The 19,624-nt window shown below is 48.4% G+C and overlaps 2 protein-coding genes across 2 annotated transcripts in view; both read right to left on the reverse strand.

Moving 5' to 3' along the window:
* The window catches only part of STK25 (serine/threonine kinase 25), a 289,606-nt gene that overhangs the window by 87,994 nt on the left and 181,988 nt on the right, over nucleotides 1–19,624 (reverse strand). The gene's annotated exons all lie outside the window — the stretch shown is intronic.
* Nucleotides 1–19,624, reverse strand: part of GPC1 (glypican 1) — a 211,606-nt gene that overhangs the window by 10,489 nt on the left and 181,493 nt on the right. The window contains exons 3-4 of the mRNA XM_071751680.1: nucleotides 17,844–18,235; nucleotides 3,077–3,242 (exon numbers count right to left, since the gene is read on the reverse strand). Coding sequence (XP_071607781.1) covers nucleotides 3,077–3,242; nucleotides 17,844–18,235 — 558 coding nt within the window. The remainder of the gene's footprint in view (nucleotides 1–3,076; nucleotides 3,243–17,843; nucleotides 18,236–19,624) is intronic.

Below are 19,624 nucleotides of genomic sequence, written 5' to 3' on the forward strand. Positions count from 1 at the left end.
GACAAGGGATCTGTCAGAGCACTGGAGCTGCCCACACTCATCTGGAACAGAGAATCCTTTGTGTTCCTGTGGCCTTGCCACATGAAAGAAAAACAAGTGCAATGCCTTCATGTTGGTTATTGTCTGAACAAAGAGGGTCAAATTTCAGGGTCTAGGTTGGAACTCTGTACCACATTAAATGGAGTTATTAATTAGAAGTGATTAATTCTTCTGTCCTAAATCCTCTTATCACCAGGATACCCCCTAAATCACCCACCAGCCTGGCAGGAGGCTGTCACAGCAGATGGTGCAGACATTATTAATGAGCAGTGAAACCACCAGGTGAATTACACCTGGCAGTTCAACAGAGTCTCACTAAAACATGTCCTTCACCCCACACCATCCCACAGTCTGCACGTGTCACCTGTGATTTCACTTTAAATGACTGACCCTTGAGCCACACAGCAAATTTTCTTCAAATGGACCATGGACCACTGACATCTCACACTTGCTAGGAAAGTGCTCAGCCCCTTGCATGGGCAAGCCAGCAGGACTGCTCAGAAAGACCCCAAAGGAGTTCAGTGAGGTCTGGGTGAGATTTGTGCAGAAACACCAGGTCTACAGTGTCTTAATAACAAAGGTTTGATCCCAAGCCTACTACTGTCAAAAGCCTTGCAAGTGTGTTCTGTTTGCTGTTCCATGACTGATGTTCAGACCCTGACAGCTCTCAAAGAACAACCAAGCCAGGGGAAGAGGAGGGACAGCACAAACCCACAGGAGGTACCAGATCATTCCAGCAGAGCTCACAGTCCTAAAGCAGATGCAATCTGTGGAATCTAACAACTGGGAGGGCTCAAACCACAGCCACTCTGGAGCACAGATGACAAAATACTCTTTGCTCAGGTCTATAATATAGCATTTAACAAGATGCAAAGCCATGGCTTGGAAACATGATGTATTTATTTTCAGCACTCCAAAAGAAAAAAAGGGGTTTGCTGGTTAGATTAAGCAAGAATGGAAACAAGGGCCAGAGTTTCCAGGTTAATGTATTCTCTGTTCCTGCCACACAGTCCTACAGCAGTGCCAATTTCTAAAGCTAAACGTGCTATACTGGGGGTGACCATCTCCTGCAACATTAAAAAGCTTGGAGTTTAATTATGCTGCCACTCAGGGGTTGTGGTGTCATCTTTGAGACTGTATTTTTCAGACAATTTTAGTTTGCAGAGGCACTAATGGTAAGATAGAGACATTTAAATCACCCCCAAATTAGTGTCGAATTATGTTTGAACCACTTACTAAAAAAATCTCCTTTAAAATGACCTAATTTGTAAAATTGAAAAAGCCAACTCTGTGTTTAGTGTTACAAAATCCTCTTCAGCAACACAGAAGGGCCTAGAGAAGGGTGAAGAGCAGACAGTCCTCAAACCTTTGCTCCAGTCCTTTATCAACCTGTGACTTCTGACACTAAAATATACAACTGCCACTTGAAAGATGCTCCAATTTCCTCCTCCTAGCCTTGACAAGATTGGGTCTCTTGAGGAAGAGGAATGCAAAATGCACCCAGAATTGCCTCCATGACAATCAACACTGACCTTTCAGGAGCCAGGAGAGCAGTGACAGGGAACAGTTGGCTGGCTCTGGCCAGGAGGACCGAAGCGCCATCAAAGTCCCGCCGTAAACCCCTGGGGAAGGGATTATTCCTCTCCCTCCTTTGCAGCAGATTCCCAATCCACTCTCCAGGGGAAAACTTCTAATTAGGGAGAGGAAGTTGCAACTTGGTTGGTTAGCCCCAGAGTGAGGGGGGCAGCTGGCCAACACACCTCACCCCCCAAGGGCAGCGGCCTCTTCGTGGGGCAGTTTTACCACGTCCCTTGAGGAGCAGGTGACACCCCCTGAACTTCCTCAGGATTTGGATTGTTAACACCACCAGGTGTCAATCCTGAGCCAGCTCGTCAGGCTGCAGCTGGCTACTGAGCTGACAGTCTTGCTGGCCAGGCAGCAAGTGCCAAGGCAAAGCCTGAAGCCTCTGGTGCCTGCCTTCCCCGGGAACAGACAAATATTAGGGCTTCTCTGGGTCTCAGATCACCCCAGATCTAAATGTACAACCTGGGAGAGAAAGAAGAGCTTGCTGGGTGATTCTCTGTGGCCATGAGGAGGAGTGAAAGCTTTACCATGACAAACAACATCTCCTGCCAAACCATCCATGAGGATATGCACTGTAATGCAGACCCTCACCAGCCTTAGCCCATACCCATCAGTGCTATAAGCCAAGCAGTTCACACTCGAGCCACAGGCTTTGGAAAAACAGCTGAGTGACACCTATGGTCTTCTAAAAGAGGTGCCCAGATCTGATTAGGCAATGCAGAATTTCCTGCAGAATCAGCTGCTTGAAGTTCTCCAGCCTGTGCTGCACAGGAGACCAGCCCATACCACCACAGTGATGTTTCTGGCTTTAAACTCAGTGAAATGGGCACCTGTATACACATAAATCCCCCCTTTATATATCCAACATCTTATCTGACTGACAATAAAACATCCATTGTCTTAGCTGAGTGACAAAATCAAACAAAAATGAACTCTTATTTAAAATACAAGTCTTATTTTCCTATTCCTGGCATTGCCCCTCACTTCTCCCTCTCCGTGTACTTGTTTAAGACACCTTCTACATAGAAGTGGAAAGATCAGTAGATTTTAATCCATTTGCTCTCTAGCCATGGAAACAGCTCCTGGCTGTAAAACTGTTACTTCTCTTGTGCTCTCACCAGTGCCCTGGTGCAGATGAGGAGGCAGCTCTGACAGTCTGCAGGGGACAGGATAAGCCCCTCCATTTCAGCAACTGGGAGGGAAAGAAGAATTACTTGCATGCAAAGTGTGGGCAACCACAGGCAAGGTGAAAGCTCTTTACCAGACCAGCAGTGCTCTTTCTAAAGGTCTTAAAGCCCAGCAAAATGTCCTGCAATGGCTTCTGGGTGTCAAGTGGCAGAAAAGAAGCAGTGTAAAAGAACAGTCCCTCACTTTCCTTGTCAAACACTGCCTCAGAGAGTTGAAAAGGTGGCACGGGAGGCAGGTGTGCTGCAGCAGGGGAAGGTCAGCTTACCCATCAGGTACTTCCACTCAGTGTTGAGGTCAGCTTGGTTGGCCAGGCAGCCCTTCACCACGTTCAGGCAGTAGTTGGTGCAGGGCTTCACGCTGGCCATGCCCCGGCAGTGCGGGCAGTACATCAGCTTCATGATGGCACGAGTGCACTCCTGGCTGAGAGATACCTGGGGGAGAGAGAAGGGAGTCAGGATCAAGGGCTGGTGGGCAGGGGAGTCCCTTCTGCCCTGGGGTGAAGGAGCTTGGTGTGATCTGAAGGGCAGTGTGGGTCCCCAGCTGTGTCGCCCCGGGAAAGCCGCTGCCTCTCCTCCACACCTCTGCTCTCCTTGGGTGCCACCCCAGTCAGAGGGCTGGCACCTCCATCAAGGTAGGTGCTTTTTCCTCAGGATGTGTTTGAACCCAGGATGCTGGGAGAAACCCATATGTGAACATCACACCCCTTACAGCCAGGTCTGGTGGCCACGAGGACAGGGAGGGCCCCTGGAGCCTCTGCAGTCAGTGCCACCACCGTGCCCTTCCTGCAGCAGGTTTGTTGGCACTGCCCAGCAGACACAGATGTCCTGCCACAAACTGCATTCTGGCTACCTGGGGGGATGCACAGCAAGGGCCTGGACACATGAAGTTCTCAGCTGGCACCTTTGGAAAGAAGAAGGCTGTTAGGGCAAGACTTGAGCAATCCCAGAAATATGGGCACTTGAGAGCCCTTGCCATCAGGGAGTGATTGCTCCCCGGGAGCACTCCTGGAGCTGCAGGCAGTGGAGCACTGGGCCAGCACACACCACGCCAGCTGCACGTGCAAAAGATGCTTTGCAGATGTAACTGGAGGTGGCTTTGCCACCTTTAATTGAACCACTCTGGTCCCATAAGCAGAGAGGCAGTGCAGGTGCAGAGCACACCAAAGTCCCTCCAGACCATGAGTGACAAACAGTGTCACTCTCTGACTGCCAAGGGGCTGTCTGGGTAAGCTGAGGGATGAAGAACAACCTGGCAGACCCTACAGAGATGCTTGCAGAGCTCAGAGCTCCCCTGTCTTAGTGCTAAAGGGTTTTCTCCTTTGTGGTCTTTTCCCATCTTTGCTCAGATCCATTTGAAAATTCCCTTGCAGTTCTTTTAGAACCATTTGGAAAAATAAACAGAAGTGTCTGCATGCAAGTTTCTCTAAGTACCAGGTACTTGGCACCCATAAAGGGGAAAAAATGATGGAAGGGGTAAATCTCCACCTGGAAAAAAAATCCCTGGGCTTTGAGATGCAGCTGCAATGCTGAGAATTGCCCTGACTTCTGTATTGCTTGTGAAAACTACTTTGAACACAGCCTTTTCATTTTCTTCTGCGGGACTCCAGAAAGGTTCAGTTCTGAGGTACCCTTAGAGGAGTGAGAACAGAGGTTGAAAGAGAATCCCAAATCCCTGTGGAAATTGCCTGTGGGGTAGCACCTTGGAAAAGAGACTTTGAGTGGTGCTGGGCCTTCATCAGACATGGATGGATTCAAATAACCTCGTGAGCACCTTCTCCAGGACCAGAAGAAAAATTTCTGGGTCTCAGAGAGAGAGAGAGAATGCAGCCAGAGATGACTTCCCTGCAGCCAGAACAAGCCCTGAGGTGCCTGGGGAGGAGGTGGCTGGAGGGGCTGAGCCCTGCAGGGAACACAACACCCACCAAGGATTCTCCCTGATGCTCGGCGAGCTTTCTGCTGTTTTTTTTTTTTAGTGGGAAATCCCGCAGGCAGGAGCCAGCACCCGGCTGCTGTGTGGCTCTGCTGCCAGGAGATGGGGCCTTTGTCCCACTGCACAATGCGGGATCACCCCTGGGAGAAGCCAGGGAAGGCACCGCTGCCTCCTGCCTCGGGGTCTGAGAGGGGACAGGACAAAGCAGAGGGGCTGGCAGACAAAGGAACAGCTTCTTTTTCATCTCAGGGTTTAAATAACCCTGACTGAACGGTGACAGAAAAGATAAGATGTTGAACACCAACACGCAGACTGCATCTGCAAACCAAAGCATTCACAGAGGGAGTTGCAACCTCTCCTTCCCCAGACAGAGCATCCATGCACATGAAACTCCAACCAGAGGATGTCACCTGTCCAGGCAAGCAGGTTCTGAACACAGTAAAAGTGTTCAGAAACTTTGTGTTTTACTGCCATGCCCCAGAGCTGCTGGTCCCAGCTCCTCCAACTCTGGCTCTGGAGCACAGGAGCCTCGCACGGCACAAACCAGGCTGCAGCATCCCACGGAGCCCCAGAGCTGGGATGGCTGAAATTCCCTGAAATGTGGGAATTTCCACAGTACTGATGGGAACTGGGGAACAGCTGGATGGTTTGCCTGCACCCACCTCCACCCGTGGCTGCTGGGAGCAGCCCTTTAGAGTGGAGGGAGCTGAAGTGCTCTGGCTGGAAAGCAGGGCAGCCACCCCCCTGGCAGAGAAGGCAGCCACAAAACAAAGCTGTTTGGTACCCTGCCAGAGATTGTGGTGGACTAGAAGGGAGGCAAGTGACAGTCTTGGCTCAGAAAAGCATCTCCAACACTCTGAGCTTTAAAGGATGGCACAAACCCAGCAACAGGAGGTACCCAGGTGACCGCTTGCAGAATTTATCCTGGTCTTCACATTAATTTTCTGTGTCTTTTTTGTTTTGTTTTGGGTTTTTTGGTTTTTTTGTTTTTTTTTTTTTTCCCTGACAAGACAGAAAGGACCTTCACACCCTGAGCACAGCAATCCTCCCCACTGGAGAGCGTGGGGTCACTCCTGAGAGCTGCAGAGGGGGAGCAGCAAGAGGGGTCCTGCCTGGCTCCTCGGTGCCCACCTGCTCCCTCTGCCTGACTGGCAAGCAGAGGCAGCTGCCAAGGCTCTCCAGGATGCCACCAGCTGCCTGACATCCTGCAACCCACCTCCCTCTGGCCTCTTGGTGGCTTCCAGCCAGCCAAGAAACTGCCTGTCCCCCGGCAGTGCCCACGGAGCAGCTGCCACCTGCCTGGGGACAGTGGGTGACAACGGTGCCTGAGGCTCAGGCTCAGCTGCTGGGAGTCTGGGAGGGAAAAAGCTGCTTCTGCCCCTCAGCAAGGACCATTCCCAGATGTCAGAGAGGAGCTGTGTGTGTGCTGCCAGCCTGGCACTCACCAAATGGCTTTGGCTCCTGGAGGACGGTGCCCCAGGTGAAGCAGCAGCTCCTCTGCCCCCCCAGGCTCTCCTCTGGAGTTGAGCAAGTGACACAAACCCCATCAGCTGCTGCTCCACTGGATATGGCAGGTGCCAAACGTTCAGTGTCAAGCAGGAAGCATAAATATTAATTTTTGCACGTGGAGGAGGCCAAGGCTCCACTCCCTCCCCTCAAAGAACGACTCAAAGCTCTCCTGTTGGAAGCAGGAACCCTTTTCCACAGGGAAGCTGCAGAGGTGAACCAAGAACAGATGTGAGGGCAGGAAGATGGATTTCAGAGAGTGCTTTCTGCATGTTGTGCTTGGCCAGAGCTCAGTTCCTGGTCATCCCACCCAGTCCATGCACTTCTTTCTGCTCCACACAGAGGCCAAAAGAGCTTTCCAAGCCCTGTTCCTGCACCACCCCTGCAGGGAACAGCAGCCTGGTAAGAAGTGGAGCCCTTCAAACACCTCATGAATTAATAATAAGCTGAGGTAAACTGCTAGGTTGGGGTTTTTTGGGTTTTTTTTCAGGTATTCTGTCTCCACCATGAGGAATCCCAGCCCCAGCTTGGAGGGGCTGAGATTTCCTCCCCTGTATGGAGGGAGCTCCAGCTGGGAAGAATTGCTCCTTGGGCTGGAGCAGAGGGATGACACACACTCCCTGGCAGCTTGTTCCAGATGAACACCCCCTCAGTGAGACTGAAGCAGTTTTTCCAGGCTGGAAAAGTCAGGACTGACCTCCACCTGGACACTGAGGCTTCTTTCCTTCCTCCTGATTCTGTCTGCAGCCTTAAACATGATGGTCCTACCCTTTTTTCCCAACAGCTAAGACCTGCTGGAGAGCCCCTCTGGCTTCCCAGCACAGATTTGCTGTAACTGATCCATCAGTAGCAACCTCCTCCCTTCATCACAGGTGGCCAGAAAAACCTCACAGAATTCCTTCATCTTTAAATGATCTGGCACAGCATGAGGACAGTAAATGACAAGAATTGATTTCTCCAAAGTACCATCAACCTGTCCCAGCCTCGTTCTAATCCTTCTAATCCTAATTCTTCTTTAAGGAAACATGGTTCTCCTTTAACTTTAGTGGCACCCATAGTCTTTTCTTAGCTCAGTAACCTAGAAACTGCATTAAGATGTCAAGAGGAACTGCACAATGCATTGGAGAAACCATTTCTCAGTGATCCAAAAAAAAAAAAAATTGCTAAGAGAAATGGCTTGGAGCCAGGGCACTCCTCATTCAGTTGTCAGAGATATAAATAAATATGCCAAATTATGCTAAGCCCTGTTTAAAAATACATTGTTCCTGTGTCATGGCTCAGTTAAAATCCACATACTCTATTCTGATCCCAGTGACATCAGTGGGTAGAGTCCTTCAGAGTGTGAGCCCAGTGATGGAGGGATAAGGAAAGAATACTGCCTTCTGAGATCCACCCCAAATAGGGGACAAATTGGTGTCAAGCAATAAATCACTTGAATTTAAACTATTTTACAGCTGGGGATACAGCAGCTGATTTGAGCAGCAATGAGGTAATGCAGGGGGAACAGGTGGTTGCCTCATAAAAAGCACCTTTCTACCCTAAGTGCTGACATTTCTAGGAGGCTGTCATCAGGTATTATTCCCTGACTGTGGCTTTGTAGCAAGAGCTGAGCTCTGTGCTTTTCCACAGCTATTTTCCAAAGCCCAAGCTTTGCCACCCAACCAGCTGGGAATTGCTGGAGGCCAAGTCCTTTCTTTGCCAGAGCAAAAGATGTTTGCAGAGTCTCTTGAGTTTTGTCTGTGATGGGTCTGGAGCTGGGTCTGACATCTTAAGGCAGTTTCTGGGATACTGAGCTAAGAAAAGACTATGGGTGCCACTAAAGTTAAAGGAGAACCACGTTTCCTTAAAGAAGAATTAAAATAAGAAGAATTAGAACAAGGCTGGGACAGGTTGATGGTACTTGGGAGAAATCAATTCTTGTCGTGTGATGGGTCTGGAAGGTTTGCAGAGATGCCCAATGGGACTGGGGAGCTGGGGCTCAACTGCACAGCTGCCAGCAAAGAAATGGGCATGTGTGGGGATAACATGACAGAAAACTGAGAAAACAACTCTCAGCATTCAGAACAGCATTTCATTCCATCATTTTCCCTCCTTCTGAGCAATGTTTAAATCAATTACAGTAAAATTAATGACTTTCTCAAGCAATTTGCTGAGAGTATGGGCTCGGGGATTAGTCTCTAGCTGGGTGCCTTGCCACCCCTCAGCCAATTTAGAAAACATTCAGTATGAAAGGCTTCTAACAATAAAAAAGAAAAAAAAAAAAAAGATCCTGCCATGTATTATATAAATGTGCTTTGAAAGCAGAGAACCACAGACACACAAGAGGTTCAGGGATAACAAGCAGTCACCTCCTCTGTCTTCCTACATTGAGAGAGATTTGAGGAGAGCTGTCATGTTGCCCAAAACATAACCTCAGAGCAGTTACTCACTTCCTGAAGACACAGGGAGGTGAATCTGCTTGTAGGTAAAAGCACTGAGGTCAAAGAGGGGACACAGCCCTGCACAGACACCTCAGGGAGTGCAGACACCCCTTGGGGTGGCCATGGCTTTAGTCTCTGCAGGGCAGCACCCTGGTCCAAATCAGCAAGATTATTCCAGAACATGGAAAAAATCCTCCTTTTCCTTCTTCTGTGCCTTTAAAGAACAAACCAAGCTTGTGATCTGCATGTTCAGCCCAAGTTCCCTGGCCTTGCACAGACACACATGCTCACAGAGAACCAAAGGATGCTCTATAGGGCCATGGGGCACTTCTCTCTCAGCCCCACAGTTTTCTGTTCTTTCTCCCCTCAGACAAAGTACCCTGGCTATATACTGATCTTCCCAACAAAACTGGTTAGTGCACCTCTTTTAAGCAGCAGGTTTGGTGCAAGCCACCAGGGACAGAAAAGAGGGGTGCAGTTCCTCCTGGCCTGAGCACTGACCTCTCTGAATCTCTAACAGTGGGAGAATTTGGGGGTCCCCCTTTGAATTGGGACCTCATTGGCACAGAAGGAGAGAGAAGTGAAAATCAAAGCTGTAGCCATTAGCCTAATGCCTACTGCCTGGAAAATATCCAAGAGCCTCCCAAGCACCCTGAGTAAAATCCATGGAAGTGATATGGGGCTTCCAAGTGCTCTTTTAGCAAAAAGCTGCTACACCCTCCTCCCTGCAAAACCCCATTTCTTTATCCCAACTCAGTATTTCCTGCAAAGGTAGCTGGACAGCCCACAGAATGAAGTGTGGGATGCAGAGAGAAAGGCCCCAGGGCAGAGTGACCATTTGTCACCTGTGTCATTGTCACCTGTGTCAGCTCTGGTTGAGCTTTAGGAAGCCCCAGGCATATGGGAACCCATTTGGAGAGTGGCAGTACCAAGGTGTGTGGTCCCCCTGTGCCCACCAGGCAGGTCCTTTGGCACCCACAACCTGCAGCCAAGCTGCAGATGCTGCTTTGAAGTGCTGGCTTCAAATAAGGAAAAGGGAAAAAAAAAACCCAACCAACCCCCCCAACTCCAATTCCTTTCTCCTTTTGAAGCCTGGCTTAAAAGCAAATGAGAACCTGAACATGATGGGACTCCTCAGCCATCAGGGGCCTTTAAGTACATCTGAAAGGCATTTAACACCAATAAAATAAGATGAGCTCTTGCTGGCATTTTTTTCTGCCCCCTCTTCCTCTTGCACACTGACACCCAGGCTGCTGTGAGCCATCTGTGCCTCGCTTCCCAGAGGAACCAGGGTTAGGGAGAGAGTTGGGAATGGAGAAAAGAGACCTGCAGGAAAGATCCAGGCTGCTGGAAGCACTGGCAACACCCCTGGCTTGTCATGGGAACCCGGGGAGGTTGACTGATGGAGAGAGAAGGCTGTCAGTGGAGGTGTCCCTGTGGGCTCTGTCCCCTCCCTGGCTCTGTCCCCCCTGCTCAGGACCAGCAGCACCTGGCTGTGGGTTTGGCATGATGTGGGGATGGTGGGGGTGAACAAAAAATATCCCCAGCCAAGTTAGAGATATGTCAAAATGGGAGTGCACTAACTCTCAGGTGTGGTTTTCCAGGGAGAAGGGCTTAGTTCCTGAAAGGGCACTCTCAACCTCCAGAGAAATAGTTAAACCCAGCAGCAACATCAAGCACCCTGGACTTCCAAACTAATGGGTGCTTGCAAGCCAAGAGGCATCAGGAAGGTTTCTAGAGGCAGGAAGGTGTCCTAGGGGCTGGGGACATCCCCAGGTTTGGGGGCTGAACACAGTTACCCAGATGGCTGCAGCTGAAGCATTCCAGCACCTTCCTTACCTTCTCATGGATGTTTTGTAGACAGGTAGTAGAAGGGAAGTTTTTTCCTGCCAGCTGTGAAAAGGCCACTCCGGGATGGTGCTTAAGAGAGAAGAGGTCAGCTCTGCAATTCACAGCTCAGGCTGAATGCTGGGAAATGCAGCCAGGTGTTCAGAGCCACCCCAAATCCCTCAGCTGGGATCACACCTTTGGGATCAGGTTGTCACGAGAAAGAACAGCAGCTACAAAAAGAAAACTGAGCAGGGGAATGGGTCCTGCCAGGCTGGGAGTGAGGAGCTCTGCTAAGCTGCCTGGGGGGTGAAGGCCACCCTAGGAAGTGGCTCAGAAAGCCAGCACTGCCCTGGCTGTTATCACAAGACTGGTGTTGGGAGGACAGGTTTGTGTTGCACCAGGGAGCTGTCTGCCTCCACGACTGGGTCTGCCTGCAACGTGGCAATTTCATGCTGGGAAACATTTCATTTTTACACTCTTCCCACAGAAGGACTCTCAAATATTACGACCGAAAAAAAAAAAAAACAAACCCAAAACAAAACAAACCAGGACATGCTTTTCTTTACATCTTGTCCTGGGTTGGGCCAGGATGAAGGGGATTTTCTGTCTTGTGCTTTTGCTTTCAGCTCAGTCTCTTGGAAGCAGCTGCACTGCTGAAATGAACAGCAAGTTTCTCAGGCAGTGGCTGCTGCTGGGACTGATCCCACTCCATGGTTATAGTTACAGCAGAACCAAGGACACTGCTCAGCTCTGAGGAACATTTTGCCCTCCAGAAGGAGAAAAGGAGTCAAGAGGTCCCACCTGGAACCCTCCTTTGGGGAGGAAGGGACAAGAGAGATGCCAGAACTGACCAAACAGAGGATTCCATCCCATACACCTCATCCTCAGGAGAAATGGGAGGGATCACCAGGCTCAAAGCCCTTCCTGCTTCCCCTGCTTCTCCTCTCCCTCTTTGCTTCAGCATCCTGGGAGGATTCCATCCCTTCCTCTGCCTCTGCTCCTGATCCATTCCAGCCTCAATCTGTGTGTTCCTGCCTCCAGCTCCCAACTGCTGCTGACTCCAGGAGTCCAGCCTGGACTTTCCCAGGGCTGCCCTGCAGCCTCTGTGGTGATGTGAGAGTTATTGGGGGAGAGGGGGGAGGAATGTGGGATCAATTTTCCTGTCTATTTGTATAGATTGAGTCATTTTTCCTATTTATCATTATTTTTTCATTCAAGCTGTGTAGTTCAGTTCCCAACCCATCAGTCTCTCTCCCTTATTCCCTCTCCTTTCTTTATCAGGGAGGGGAGCAGGATTAATAGAGAGCATCTGTTAATCAGTTTAATTGCCAGGACAGTGTTAAACCCTGACACATCTCTCATGTGCAAGCTGGAAACCAGAGCCATGGCTGCTCTGTGTGCCAGGCTGTGAGCACCCAATTTTCCCAGTGAAAGGAGCAGGAGCTGCAGGTGTTCCCAGCCCTCCACTGGGGTGGGGATCAGACCCTGCTCTCCCCACCACATGGTCAGCAGCTGCCTTGTGCATGTTTCTGCCAGCCTTGATGTCATTAGCACCTTGATGTGTGTTAAATGAACCAAGTGTTCCAATCTTTCAGAATAAAACTCTAAAACAGCTGCAGAGCTGACAGAAATATGATTCTCTCAAAGTCTAATGAATTACATCATCACCTCAGTCACTATTTTGCATCTTCCTTCCACAGATCCACAGCCACGAGTCCTCAGAGCACAGTGAGTTTTAAACCTCCCCAAGCCCATCACTCAAGAGGCATCAAAAATTGTTTCCAAAGCCTCTGCCAAGAGACCAGAGAGGGAGCAGGGTGCAGGCACAGCGTGCAGGGTGGTGGCTGTGCTGGGTTCTGGTGCCAGGGGTAGGGCACAAGTGACCCAAACCTGCTGTATGTTCCTGTTTAGGGACACTAAGGATGGAAGCTGATGCCAAATCCATGCCTTTCATGCTCCAGGAAACCAAAGCTTTGTGTTGGGTTTACCCACCAGCCTGCCTGGGTCCAATGCCAGCCCCAATGGCCATTTTGCAGGCTCAGAAAAAGAAATAAAAAGGAATAAAAAAGAAAGTTAGGGCAACCCAGGCAAACTGAGGCAGTGAAACCCAGAGAGGAGCTGACCCTGGCTCCCTCTGCAGCCAGCAGCACAGCCTGCCAGGGACTACAGGCAGGACCACAGGAGGATCTGTGTCTCTGGATTCCTGCCTGCTGCCTAACTGCCTTCCCAATATTAAAATGAGGATAATTCCATATTAAAATGAGGATAATTCACGTGGAGAGAAGCTGCTCTCATGCTCTTCTCCCTTCAGAGGAAAATCTGGCAAGCCACCACCTGCCTAATCAACACACCCTGATCAGTCCATCTAATGCAGTTATTTCCAGTTGCTACAACTTCCAATCCTTTGAAAACTTGATTCAGTTGGCTTTTAACCACCCCCTAAATGCAAGGGTCATATAATAAAAATAATGCAGGCAAGCAGAGGGATTCAAGCACCTATGGGCATTTACCCCTAAAGGGCTGTGATTTAAACACAACACTGGAAAGTAATACCTGAAATAGGTGAGGATGTGTCCAACACTTCATGCTCAGCATCCAGCTCAGTCTGAATCTGCCCAAACAAATTCCAACTTTAGTGCAGAAGTCCCTCCCTACCTTTATGTGGGCAGTGCTATAAACCCCCTGAACCCCATACCCTGTGGTGGGGTTGGTCCTGGTGAAGTTGGGCTTGGTCAGAAGCTTGTCCCTGAGGCTGTAAGAGCTTCTTACAGCCCATGGTCTAAGACAATGTTCACAGGCAGGGGTGTCTGAAGTGCCACAAGCTTCTCAGCTCCTGGGATTTCACTCTTCCAGCTCCTGAACACAGCCTGACCTGTGAGGGGTGCTTGTGGTACATCTTCCACCCCAGGAATTGCTGCTGGATTGGGAGCAGAGGGAACTTTTCCATAGGCACTGAGCAGCTCGTTTGCAGAGAGCTCTATCAGTGATTTGCAAAACAGCAGAGAAAAAAAACCCCAACCAGTAAGATCTGACAGCCACAGTTTGTACCTGGCTGTGGTGAGCTGCATCCCACCCTCATCCCTGCTGGTGGCTCCAGGGTTTAACACTGTCCTGGCAATTAAACTGATTAACAGATGCTATTTATTAATCCCCCTCCCTGATAAAGGAAGGAGAGAGAATAAGGGAGAGAGAGACTGATGGGTTGGAAACTGAACTACACAGATTGAATGAAAAAATAATGATAAATAGGAAACAAAATTACTAAATCTATACAAATAGACGGGGAAATAGATCCCACGTTCCTCCCCCCTCTCCCCCAAGAACTCTCACATCACCACAGAGGCTGCAGGGCAGCCCTGGGTAAGTCCAGGCAGGTCCCAGCTCAGAGCTTCTCCAAGATGGAGAGGGAATTCCCTGTGGTATTCCTTGGGGCAAAGCTGATCACTGCACAGCACCATCCTGCCTTCAACTCATTGCCCTAAGCCAGCAGCAAACACCTCTGGTGTCCAAAAACTGAACAGCACCAAAGTGAGGGGTGGGATAACAGCCAGTGAGAGGGAAATAAATGTGGTGATATAAGGAGATTGCCACGTGCCAATAGCATGTCTAAGTTTTACTTACAGACTCTAATATTGTCTTTTTGGGATCAAGAGGAGGCCACTTGTGAAATCCTTGAAATGAAATGAAATGTTATTTATGGCTGCATGTGCTGATGCTCTGAATGAAGATGAAGCCACTGACAGGATGGGGATGTGTCACTGAGCACATGGCACAGGAATTCACTGCACTGGAGCTGCTCTAGCAAAGCTTTCATCAGGATGTGAAAAGTAGCTTTATTCTTCACCTCATTTTATTCAGTCAGATCAATTTTATGCCTAGTTGACCCAAAAAAAGCAACTGGAAGCTGAGAGACAGGAGTCAAGTATCTCCTTCCAAGCCATGGGAAAGAGCAGGGTGTGAGAGATGGCTGGAGTTTTAAATGCCACAAGGACCCTGAATGACCAGTCTCTTTGTTATAGTATTGATTTGTCTGAAATGTAAAGCATGTTTAGATAAACATCTTTTCCATATGCATTTAGCACACTCATTTAACTGTTAAAATCACTTATAAAAATTCTATTTTGAAGCCTTTTTAATTGGAATGCAGTTGCCATCCAAATGCATCTTGACCCACCATGTGTTTAAAAATTACTCACATGGTAAATAAGAAAGCTGCCATTTACCTCATACTAACATAAAAGTTTAAAAAAGAAGGCTGAAATGTATTGTGAGATACAGTATTAAATGCTTAAATAAAAATTTACTGATAGGTGAGCTTCATCAGTAAAATGAAATACAGGATTTAGTGAGAAAGCCTAAAATTAGTAAAGAAAATCATTATATTTTGCTTCAAACTAATCAGAATCAGCCTTAAGAATATCTGCTAAGAAAGGGAAATTCAAACAAATATTAAAATAAATTATTTAAGTGTTTCTTGCTTATGTAGACTGTGTTGCTTCACATCTATCCCCATTACCACAGGGAAACCTAAATTCAGGGGCAAGAAGCAACAAAGTTCCAGCAAAGGAAAGACTGTCCTAACAACACACTTTCTGTCTGATGAGCAAAATTCCTTTTAAAAACACCTCCTCCCCTTGCTTTTGAAAATAGAACATTATTCCTTTCCTTTTGCCACATCCTCACACAACATTCAGAGGCTGTCCAGGCCTCTGAGGGGAATTTGAGGAGATTTTTTGACACACAAGGGGCCTGGTGCTGAGATGCAGGAGGCCAGCAAGGACCCGTGCCCAGTTTTTTGTCCTTTTTGGATACCCTGGTGAAGACAGGGTCACCTCTGCTACCTGTTCCAAGTTGTGCAATAGTCCTGCCCTGACTTAGATGCCTGAGCAGTACTCTGAGGTGAGTAATAAATAACAAACCCAGCCAGGATATTCCTGTTTATCACGCTGCTTCTCTCAGAGGACTTTTTGGGTTTGTTTTACAAGGGGCAGCCCTTGCCCTTTGTGCCATCTCAGTTCTGTTTTCCCTCCCTGCCTTCTTCACCTCTTCACATCAAGCTTGGAGTTGCACTGAACGCTGTTTTGGGGCAGCTGCCAATCTCACAGTGCAAGGAAAGAATCCTACACAAAAGCCATGGTTTTATGGTTTTCTTCCTCTCTTGCCCTGGGATGCAGCCCTGGGGAACCCTTCTCAGCATGCTCTGCAGGAGGGATTTTCTGGTGGCTGCTCTTTTGGTGCCTGCATCTCCCTGCAGATGATGAAAAAATGCAGTGAGCATTGTGCAACCTGACAGAGAACCTGCAATTTGTGCTGAAATTTGCAGCTGTCTACAAAAACACAACTTGAATGTCAGCACAGAGATGCTGCCCCACTGCCCCAGGCATGGGTGGCACATCAATAACCTCTGGGCCAAAGTTATGTCATTTTTCAGAAGGGCAAAGCTAGGTAATTTATTTCTGTGTCCATTTCCATGGGCTTTTCCCAGACTTTCTAATCCTATTTCCTAGGAAATTTCATCTCAAAGGGTTATTTTAAAGATCACTGCTACCAGCTGACAGGAAATCCCAGTCTCTAATCTCAATAAAAGTCTAATATATTTTCTCCTTGTGTCACAAGTCTAAAGCAACATGAAAAATGACTAAAACCAAAGCAACAGTTGCTGATTGCACTCAGCATTTGGCATTGGTGTAAATCCACAGCTGGGAATGGAAAGTGGGTAAACAGGTAATTTTAGGCCATCCATAAAATGGATTTCCCACCTCAGCATTCTCCCCCCTTCTTGCCTACTAAACTCACTCCTGAAGAGAGAGGAAATGGGCCAGTTTTGGCATCTGTAACAAAACCAGTTCTCAGGGAGGCTCTGCTGAAGTTTTCCAGCTCAGTTCAAGCAAACTGTGCTACAAAGCAAGGTGCAGAGGTAACTGCAGTCCCAGGAAGAGCTCCTGGGAGCTTTTTGAGGAGGTTTTTGGGAACCTCCTGGAAGACCCTCTGTCCTGAAGGAATAAGATGGGGGAAGGCAGAGGGAAGAGGAGGATCTGTGACTGGTCTTGTACCCACCATCCCATTCAGTAAACGATGCTAAGAGAAGGAGGAGAGTTCAGAAAGGGGGGACTGGAATCAAAATTCAGAGGTTCAGAAGCCTACAGGAAGGTGGGGGAATAATAAGCTGCCTGTTGGTATCTCAGGTTCTTCCTTTCTCTTGACAGACTTTACTCACCCAACGTGGCTACAGGCAGAATCACACACATTGAGCTGGAAATCTCTGCCATTCCCAGGATTTATGAGAAATACTTGACTCTGGTCACTCTGAAATCACCCTTTTCTCCTCTATTTAAGTGTCAGGAGAGTGTGATTAACTAATCAGTTAATGAGCTAATGAGATTAACAAAGGCTTTTGGGTAACTGAAGACTTTTATAGTCCCACATTGATAAATGAAAGCATTTGTCACTCTTAGCACACTAAGGTTTCCTCCCAAAATCCAAGTCTGGATTTGAGGCATCAAGTAGTAGTGCCCCCTGCTCTGAATTACCACACATTACCTGCCAAGCAAATTAATTGGGATTCTGTGAGTATTTTTATACTCACAGTTTAATCACACCCTGAATCTCAGACCTGCTGATTGCCATCTCCACAATGCAACCCAGTTTTTTCCAGTATGGATTTCCTCCTCAGTACCTGTGTGAGAAGCCTGAATATCTTGTTTCAAGGCAATCACTTTCTCCTGGCTCAGAAAAACTACTTCTGCAGTAAAGAATAGAGACAATTTCCTCCCTCCTGAAGCCCTGGGTTCAGTCATGTTAATTTACATTTATATAGCACTTTTCATCCCTGAAGATCTCAGTGCACTTTACAAACTCACCCTTCTCTGTACAAATATACACAAATCCATAAACAAGACACAGCAATCCCATCACCAACTGCTGAAATGCATCTCTCTGCATCTGTTCCCAGCACACTCATGGCAAAAATCAGGAAAATCAGGCAGTGGGATTTAGAGGCACACCATTTCCCTGCCAGGGCAGCCTCAGGGATGGAGGCAAGCACCAAAATGGCTTTCCAGGCTGGCAAAGAACACCTCCTTGCACTGCTCCCCAGGTTAAAATGAAGTAAAGACAGAATTAGAGAGAGATAACACCTTGTGCTTCTGTGTTAGCAGTGCCTGCACAAGTCCAGGCTTGCTGCTCCCTCCCACTGATGTGTGACCCTCACAGAGTTTGCTTTGTAAAAACTGAAAAATACCTTGTGATGAAAACACGAGGGGAAACAACCCCCCCACTCCTCAACAACCCCACTTGACTGTCTCCTGTCCCTCTGAGGATGGAGAAGTAGGGAGGACCCCACCATACCTGAGACACCTTCCTGACCACGTCGCTGCCCACCAGGAAGCCCTGAGCGTAGGAGCGCGCCGCGATGAAGGCTCTGGTGGCCTTCACCTTCAGCTCTCTGGGGACTTCCCCAAAGGGTTTGTGCTGCTCTGCGTGTTTCACCATGCAGTCCAGGTACTCATCTGTGATATGGTACTGGGGATTCATCTGCTTGAAGAGCCTCTCCAGCAAACGTGTCCAGAACTCATTGAGGGCCTCTTCCAAGTTGATGTTGGAGCCCCGGTAATAGCGGCGCAGCTCGCTGTACAAGTCCTTGAAGACCTTCATGTTTTGAGTGTAAAATTCTCCATACATGCTTGGAAAAGCATCATAAAGGGCCTTTTCTGACTTGTTCAACAAATCCTGGAAATAACCTGGAGGAGAAAAAGGAGATGGTGAAGCAGCAGTTAAGTAAGGATGGAGTGTGGCATCAGGCAGACATCCGATGGGCTGTGCTGCCTGGCAACACAACGGAATCACTGAGAAAAGATGAGGGCCCCAAGAGCTTTTCCTCCAGCCCTTCTTGCCCATCTCTCTCAATCCTGAGCTTTAGCTGGGAAAACTCAAGGAGGAACCCTCCAGTGCCAGAACACTGTGGGCCTCTTCTGGCAGCCTCACCTGGAACTAAAATGGAGGCTTCTTCTCTGAGTGTGGAAGGTTCCCTGGTGTTACTCACACATTTTCTTTACAGGATGTTGCAGCTGGCAGTGCTGACAGACACCACAACTTCCCACAATTGTCAGCCAGCTTCTTATGAGACACTCAACCTAGAACCAGGAACCAACTGCTTCTGGCACTTGTTGAACATCACCAGAAAATGCTGTAAACACACAAGGATGCCTGGCTGCTGCTCAGGCAAGGGAAGTCTGTCCTGCAGTGACTGCTACCAGTATTAGTAGCCACCCCAGAATAAATTAGGATAAAGATTTCATCTTTAGGATAAGATGAAATTAGGATAAGATTTCATCATAAAGAAGGAAACCCAAAATCTTCCATTTCATCACCTAAAGGGTTGGAATGTCTCCAGCATTGCCTGCTCTTACAGTCACAAGAGGGAGGGTTCTTCTGGAGCAGACTGCAACATCTCCCATTTTATAACAGAACTTCCCCCTTCCCCATAAGATTTTGCTTCTCCTTGGAAGGCTACCACTCCTGGCTGAGGCACTGAAGATTTGGGGAAGCCACAGCAAACATCTACATGTCTGAAGCACAAAGCAGAGTGGTTTCAGACAAGGTCCATGCAGGAATGAGCTCTTTTTTTGGGGCAGCACATTTACTTGAAGGCTTTCCCTTGATCAGCTGTCACCAACCCAAACCCACCACGACCCCCTGCACGACTTGAAGTTGGTTTTACAGAAATGAGATTAACTTGTTTGAGCTGCCCTTCTTTCCTGCCTCAATGCTTCTTTTCCAAGGTGTGATTTCCAAAGCCCTGGTGAAGGGGAGCAGGGACCCCCATAAAGCCTCTGCCAAGGTCCCAGAGGCTGCCACAGGAACAGGCACATCTTAGTGTCTATTTAAAGATGGGGTTGTGCTCGAGTGGTTTCAAACTGATGCCAACATTATTGTGGCTGAGATTCTCATCCCATTTAGCTACTTGGATTTGTTTAGGTGTAAACACCTCAGTGGTTTTACACTCCAGGTGATGAGGTCAGAGACAAGACAGAAATGCAGCTCTCTTGCTACAGAAGGCAGGGTAGAGATGGCAGATTTCACCCCTCCCTTACCAACAGCTTTAGGTATTTCCATGACATTCAGGCTCT

This window comes from Heliangelus exortis, chromosome 9 (assembly GCF_036169615.1).
Source record: "Heliangelus exortis chromosome 9, bHelExo1.hap1, whole genome shotgun sequence".
NCBI classification, from domain to species: domain Eukaryota; kingdom Metazoa; phylum Chordata; class Aves; order Apodiformes; family Trochilidae; genus Heliangelus; species Heliangelus exortis.